The sequence below is a fragment of the Prunus dulcis genome, chromosome 5 (genome assembly GCF_902201215.1).
Source record: "Prunus dulcis chromosome 5, ALMONDv2, whole genome shotgun sequence".
Taxonomy (NCBI): Eukaryota; Viridiplantae; Streptophyta; class Magnoliopsida; order Rosales; family Rosaceae; genus Prunus; species Prunus dulcis.
Genome location: NC_047654.1, coordinates 1,443,674 through 1,451,997, shown reverse-complemented (window position 1 = coordinate 1,451,997; position 8,324 = coordinate 1,443,674). Strand labels below are relative to the sequence as shown.

Sequence of the window (8,324 nt, the reverse complement as noted above, 5' to 3'; positions counted from 1 at the left end):
TATTTGTTACTTGAATAATTTTTGCTCAAATAGATTCTTTAATTCAATTAATATAATATTATGGAAAAATATGAAAAATATGAAAACATGTGAAAAATGTCTATATATTTATTTTTTATTATACGAAAAGAAAAAAATGCATGTTAATAACATTTTAGGAGATTTTATTGGCACTCCATTATTTGCTCTTTGCACCCCGTACTAATTTTAAACATGAATAACCTATTTTATCCTTATACATAATTACCGTTAGGACAAAAAAAATTTAAAATTAAAATTAAAATTGCTCACTACACCCCATATATGTTCCTGACACCCTAGTTTGACTTTTTTCTCAAACCATCATGTTCATACAACTCTAACGAGATTTATATGTTTATATTGGTGAAAAAATATCTTATATTTATTCATGAAGGATGAGATTGAAGTTAGAGAGGCTTCGAATGAGGTATGAGTTTATTTTTTGGCGTTTTGTAAGTTTAGTATTTCATGATGGTTGCTAGTTGCGTTCAGCACATTAGTACCGAACGTGATAGGTAAATTCGGTGGGATGCCACCGAAACATTGCACCATTTTCAGTTGTGTTTGACCAGTCATGAACTTAATATGTGGTGGAGATCCACCGTAACATGGAAAGTTGTTCAGTTGTTTATTATCGAAATTTTACCTGTGTTTCAGTGGCAACGAACCAAAATATATATATATATATATATTTAGTAACTTACTGGTCTACCACAAATTTAATGCAAGCTATTTTGATCTTATTCCCATTGAATGAACAAAAACAAGGTGACGCCCCTACTGAAGGCAACAATGTGGAAACAGAATGTCTAATGGATTATAGTGATCAATTCACAATTATTCAGTAATTATTTTGAGTTCTTTTTTGTCTGAAATCCTTTTTAGTATCATTAACGTGGCATTAATGTTTCAAATTTTATCTTTAAATAACATGAGTTTTACGTGTAGATATTCAATGGTAGAGATGCACTACTTAGATGGGCTCGTGCACAATGAAAAATGAATAATATTGTCATTGTAATTAAAATGTCTGATTATGGAGGTGAGGGCAAAAGGAGACCTCAATTAATACTTGCTTGTGAGAGGAGCGGTAACTATAAGTCTTGCAAGTCTAGTGAGACAACTTATATAAAGTCGGATGCAAATAGTTATATGAAAAAATGCATGCCAATAACATTTTGGGTGATTTTATTGGCACCCCATTATTTGCTCTTTGCACCCCATACAAATTTTAAACATGAATAACTTATTTTACCCTTATACATAATTACCGTTAAGGATAAAAAAAATTAAATAAAATTTAAATTTGTTTACTACACCCTACAAATGTTCATGCAACCCTAGTCATACTTTTTTCTCAAACCATCATGTTCCTTCAACCCTAATGAGGTTTATACGCTTATATTAGTGAAAAAATATCTTATATTTATTCATGAAGGGTGAGACTGAAGTTAGAGAGGCTTCGAATGAGGTATGAGTTTATTTTTTGGCGTTTTTCAAGTTTAGGATTTCATGATGGTCGTTGGTTGCGTTCAGCACACCAGTTTCGAACACGATAGGCAAATTTGGTGGGATGCCACCGAAACATTGTAAGCGAGATCCTAGTGTAATTAGGAGATTTACTTCCTAGTATATTATGATTCTATTTCTTTCCTTTTTGTATAGATATTATGTAATTAGGACTTTATCTTATTTCCTAGTATAACCCTACTAGGATTTGTAACCTTGTATTATAAATACCTCCTTTTGGAGAATGAAATACAACCTGTAAATATTCTACTCATATTGTTTGACTTGGCATCAGAGCCGACTTTCTGGTGACCTGTGTGTTGTGTCCACTGGTTTTCTACTGTGTGCCCTAATTTATTTTAGGATTTTCTCTTGTGCTCGTGCATGTGCCTTGTTTGTCATATCTGCTTCGTGTTGTGTTTCCGTTGTGCCCATGCCTATGCCGTGTTTGTTGTATCTGCTTCGTGTTGTGTTTATGCTGCTATTATGGGTGACGCTTCCAAAGTTGTGTCGTATTTAGATTAATTACCATGAACCAGACTTATATTCTGCTTTCTATTGTTACAGTAAAACGACTTACCTAGTTATTCCAAATTGTAGCTGCTATGTGAGTTTTAAAACTCATAAGTAAATATGGATCCATGGGACCTACTCGAGATGGCTCAGTAGGCTCGACATCTACCTCAACATTATTATCATGAGTAACAACTACATCTTCAACCTCTATAGTATCCTTAAAGTGGTCTGGGGGACCATGTTGGGGCTAGTCCACTTGAGGGGATAACCTCGCTGCTTTATGTCTCCTCGTTGAGGCTGTGAGACGTTTTCTATCAAGTCGAGATGATAAAGCCTCAGTAGTACTTCTTTGAGTCCTCTTCATATCTAAAAAACAATATTAAGTACAAACTTAGTAACGAATTCAGTAAATGATCACTGAAACAAGAAATGAATTCACTGAAACAAGAAACGAATTCAGTATACTACCACTGAAAAACGGAAACAAATTCGGTGAAGTACCACTAAAAAACTAAAACATATTCGGTGGACTACCACTGAAAAACGAAAACACATTTGATGGACTACCACTGAAAAATGAAAACACATTTGATGGACTACCACTGAAACAAGATAACGATTTCGGTGGGATTTACACATGTAAGTTAAGGAATGGGGTTTATGAGGACAATTTAGGAAGAAAAATAGGGTGTAGTGAGTAATTTTAAATTTTAGTAAAATTTGGTAGGGTGTAAAGAGAATGTGGGGTGCAAAGAGCAAATTTTGGGGTGCCAATAAAATCACCCCGATAAATTTTGTATGAAGAAACTGAATTCTATAGTTATTATGTATTTTGATCTTATGCTTGTAATCAAAGCTAAGCACTAATAACAGGAAACCAAGCATGAGTGCACTTGTGCATTTTATTGGAAGTTTTCGTATTGATGATGCACAAAATCGTATATACAAATAAGGATAGTGATAATGCCCAAAAAAATATTAAGTAAAAGATTATGTCATAGTTGTTGATGGTCCTGAATTATTGGCGGATAAGAAAAATTCAATAAATAAAATAATAAAAATTGTCAGCGCCAAAATGAAAACCATCACGACTTGCTCGTGTCATGCGATTCAAATTTCTTGGCGTTGAAATAGTGTTCAAAACAACCCTTTCCTGGTTGATCAAGAATCCTTTTATGTTTCTTGGCATTAGTCTTCTTTTTTGCTGCGAAAATTGCATCCTATAAAGCATGCAATAATGTGGTACAAAAATTTGGAGGTTTTGTTCCTCAAGATACAATAACGTACTGCAAATTTTATTGCCGATGAAACCAATAAGCATCAAACCCGATTTCCCAATTGTCTCAAAACCACTATTGAGCTAACTCCAGAGTTTATACCACGATGGTCGCGATCTCATGTGCAAAATTTCTAACCAGGGATATGCTGAATTTCCGGTTATCATAACTAGTCTGGAAAACCTTGAGAAACAATGAAACGATCATCTACCTTTTGAGGTTACAATAAAGTTCAAATGCAATCAGAAACCTGCAAAAGAAACAAAATCCGCTATTCATGATCGCACTTGCACCTAGAAACAGCAGCTCACTGGCCATGCTATAGAGGAGTTGCAAAACCTGCATACAGGTACAATGTACAAGGTGAGACATTGAAGGGAACCTAGAGGATAGAGTCGTGATTTGACAAGCCTCAGTGAGGTAATATTATCGACAACGATCTCTGTTTGCAATCACCCATCAGTAACAAACCCAGTTATTAATGGGACAATATGAGAGAATGAACCACTGGAAAAGAAAAAGTTGCAAGGAGTTTTCATGAAGGAAATTCTAACACTGTGGATACGAAGAAGAAAAAAACAATTACATGGATTAAATCAATTGGCATGTCTTTCTACCTAAACATAACATAACAACCTCCGGATATTTCTCTATCTTCCTCCCCCATGTCACCTGAATATCTGTGAAGAATTCTAAGAACACTGCATTCTTCGATATTTCTTGGTGCAGCAATTTTTCAACATAAGGCATTTGGTTGAGCCCACTGCACTAAAGAATTAATTTTCCTTCTCTATTAGAGAGATTTACAGAAATCTAAGAATTTGAACACACATGACAGATGCTTTCTGGTGCGAGAAATGGTGTTAATCTTCTGGTCTCATCTAGGTAGTTAAATTAAGCGATAACATGCTGGTTCCTTTGGAAATGGAGGAACAAGAAGATTTTTTATCCTGGGTTTGTCTTTCCTCCCAATCCCAGTCATAATTCTTTTGGCTGCTGCAGATTGGCAACATGCCAACACTGATTTTGCTCATAAACCCATCCGCTTCCTAGCCACTCTATCCTGGCAGTACCCTGCTGCAGGAGTGACCAAAATTAATACTGATGGTTGCCAAAATGGGGAGACTGGTTGCATTGCTGCTGGTGCTGTTCTTAGATCAAGCTCTGGGATGTGGATTAAAGGGTTTGCTGCTAATATTCATTATGGTCAAGTATTAGATGCTGAGTTATTGCGTATCCACGATGGTCTCAAATCTGCTTGGGATATGGGCTGCAGTGATGTTGTGTTGGAATCTGACTCAGCCATTGCAGTGCATCTTCTCAATAAAACTGCAGATGCCCTCCACCCTCTTGCTACCTTGTTATGGGGCTGCCAGGACTACATCAAAAAATGTTGGGGCTGCTCTATTTATCATGTCTATTGTGAATGCAATATGGTGCCTGATAGACTTGCTAACTTGGGCTCTTGCCTTGATTTGGGTCTCTGCACCTTTCAAATGCCTCCCAAGAGTATTAGGTCCTTTGTTGTTGATGACCTGCGTGGTCTCTATAGGCCTCGAGCCGTAGTTTAGTGTTTTCTTTTGGGCATGGCCCCATTTTTTCACCCCCAAAAAAATAAATAAGTGATAACATCTCTCACCTCCTTTAGATCCAATATGAATGAGATGCAACTGGTCCATTAAAAAAAGGAAGAACAAAAAAAATCTGACAAACTCACAATGTATCTTAGCCATCCATATCTGATATAGGAAATTCTATTACTTAAGTTACCTATTTAGTAGATGGATACTAAGTAAAAGATGATGTCATAGCTTGGTAGCTTCAATGAAATTAACAGGCCCCACCTCTCTCATTACTCTCCAAATTATAGGTCCAACTCATCTCACTTGAAAAACATGTAAAAAGAGAAACAAGTGTCTCATAGGTACACCCTCTTCTGCAATAAAAATAAAATAAATAAAAAGCCTTTCCATTCATAGCATGATGGTTGGTAAGGGTGTACATCGGTTCGAAACCAATGAATTTTTATCAATCCAATCCAATCCAATCCAATTTTTTATTGGATTGGAGATTTTACAATCCGATCCAATGTGTTCGGTTTGAATTGGATTTCAAACTCTTGATCCGCTAACCAAACCAATTCAATCAGTTTTTCATTTTTTTGGATCCAATCCAATTTGCCAATATTATCGAAACCAATAAAATTGGATTGGATTGGATTGGTCAGTTTTGGAAGATTGGTTTGGATCCTGTACAGCCCTAATGGTTGGTGACAAACATTCAGCTTGGTAATAAACTACCCCATTCACGTTGTTTCCACAGAAAATATCATTAACCAAAGATCATGGAAGAGGGGTATGCTATGGATTCTCGAATGATATTGTGCAACAATATTTAATGTCATAAGCCACAGACATAGCCACTGTATGAAAACAAAGGTAAACTCTGAAGAGTACCTTCTGATAGGCATCCCCAGCTGTTATTGTGCAAAGATAGGAGCGAAGTGAACAAGGCAGAAGCAGTAGCACTATGCAATGGGATCAATGACTGCACACCCGCCAACTCCACTGGAAATCTATGCTTGGCCAAATCATAGTAAGTTTAGTAACAAATTCAGCAGTCAGCAGTCTTCCTAATAATGCTCTCAAGCATTTGGAACTACTATCACAATCATATGATCAATAAAATAAAACAGAAAAAACTATATATATATATATATATGAACAAAATAGAACTGAGATAGAGGCATTGTCATAATGAACTGAGCTGTGAACTTGTGCAATTATCACAAGTAAATGAAATGTTGAACAAAATTCAAGCTTTGGAATTCAAGGAAACAAAGAGGCTGAACTCAATCAGCTTAATGCAAGGATTATGATCAGTTGGAGCAAGTTCCATTTATCATTTTTCACATAACTACAAAGAAAGAAAGAAAAACCGTGAGCAAGCACAAAAGACCCAAGATTCAGATTTTCTTTTCTCGGAAGCCAAACAAAGTCACAGCGCTCTTTTCCATTCCTCGGGTGATAAATTTCCAAAGTATGTCAAAATTAAAGATACAAAAAAAGAAATCGAACCTTGATAACTTGAGCTTCTGAGCAGCGAGTCGAGGAGCAGAAGTGGGCTTGACGGCAGTAAGTTCGATAAGATTAGAAGCTTTGGAGGCGAAAGGTGAAGATGGTGTACGGCACAAAAGGGTTTTTGCGGAAGATGAAGAAAATTGTAGGGTTCGTCTCGTAGAGTTAGCCGCCATCTCTATTTTCCTGTTTTCGAAAGCTCGCAGCTTTTTTTGTTACTTCCTGGACCGGATACTTTGTTGGGAGCTTCTACAAGAGCATCACAGTGGGGGGTGTATTGTCGAGGGTGAAGTCACTTTTGCATCTTATTTACACATCGGGATTATAAATGTGATTTTTGTTCCAATAGAAAATATGTAAATTTAAAAATGTGTAATTGATTTTGTTCACTTTTGTCCACATTTTCTCACTTTTTCTTATATAGGCCCCACCTGTAAGGAATATAAATTTGCATTTTAGGGTTGTGATGCAAATTTACAATCGTTTACACCTCATATTGCAAGTGATTCTAATCACAAATTGTGTATATTTAACATATACCTCATTATACAACCCCATTAGCACTGAACACGGTCCGGCTTGGTTCTTACGATTCTTGGGTTGTAGCTGAAGCTTCAAACATTGATATACCTTCTCTGCATAGTAATGAAAGCAAAATCAACAGTAGCAATTCCTATAGGGCCAAAATCTTTCTTTAATTATGGTGTGTTTACTAATCAGGAATTGGAATTCTCATCATGAATTGAATTCAGCTATGGAGGATTTCTGCGTTTACTTCACATCAAGGAATTAAAAAGTAAGTGAGGCCCCCACAAAATTAGGAATTCAATTGGAATTCTCATCATGAATTGAATTCAGCTATGGAGGATTCCTGCATTTATTTCACATCAATGAATTAAAAAGTAAGTAGGGCCCCCACAAAATTAGGAATTGAATTCTTAATTTTGGAGGAATTCAATTCTTGAGTGGGATGTGGTATTCTAATTCCTAGAGAATTAACCCACTAGGAATTCATGTTGTTTACCCATTATATCCTCACACAATTTTCAAAATTCCAAATATGTCATCTACCTTAACTCAACAACGATGACATTTTAGTAATTAGCACCACTTCTACCCTAATTCCATATGGTTTAGTAAACAACTTCAATAGGAATCCGGAATCTAACTCCCTTAAATCCATATGGTTTAGTAAACAACTTCATTAGGAATCCGGAATCTAATTCTCCTCAATCTAACTCCTCCTCAATTCAATTCCTCCTAATCCAATTACGAATTAGTAAACATGCCATTAATGTTGTATGAATTTTTTTTTAAAAAAATAATAGAAATTACACGTGGCTCCATCATAGATGGACACACATAAAAAATACTAAGGGTCAAGTAATTTCATTTAATATGAAATTTTCTACGATTTAACTTCTTAAATCCATAATAAATACATTTTTTTTTAAAATACACCGAAAATTCCTACAGACTCCTTGTGACATTCTGTTCACCCTAAAATTTCAAAAATCATATTTTGACCTAGAAAAATTCAAAATGACAACAAAACTCAAATTTATTTCAAAACGAACCCAAACACTAGTGAATGTTTTATAATATGACATTCTTGTTTCTTTGATTCAATGATTACTATAAACTCAAATATGTGGTGTGGAATTATGATTTTATACACCTCAAAATTCGAAGGCTTTGTAGTAAGAAGTGCATACCTTTTTTCGGCTTATTCTTCTAATTTTTAATTAATTGTTTATAAAATTTTTAAAATAAATAATAGAAATATCATAGAAATGACACGTGACGCTGTAATTGAAGATGTGGAATCATGATTTTAGACCTTTGTAATTGAAGATAGTGTCGTAAGGATTAAAATTGTATTATGGGATATGAAGAGGAAGGGCATTGTACATAATGTGTGCTC

General features: G+C 35.3%; 1 protein-coding gene across 1 annotated transcript; it reads right to left on the bottom strand.

Annotated features, from left to right (window-relative positions):
* Positions 1 to 3,320: 3,320 nt before the first annotated feature.
* On the bottom strand, positions 3,321 to 6,707 carry LOC117628676 (protein NUCLEAR FUSION DEFECTIVE 6, chloroplastic/mitochondrial-like). The gene is made up of 3 exons (XM_034361172.1): positions 6,401 to 6,707; positions 5,780 to 5,898; positions 3,321 to 3,662 (listed from the first exon to the last, which is right to left on the bottom strand). The coding sequence occupies exons 1-3, from the start codon at positions 6,574 to 6,576 to the stop codon at positions 3,643 to 3,645; spliced, it is 315 nt and encodes a 104-aa protein (XP_034217063.1). The 5' UTR covers positions 6,577 to 6,707; the 3' UTR covers positions 3,321 to 3,642.
* Between the last annotated feature and the right edge of the window lie 1,617 nt (positions 6,708 to 8,324).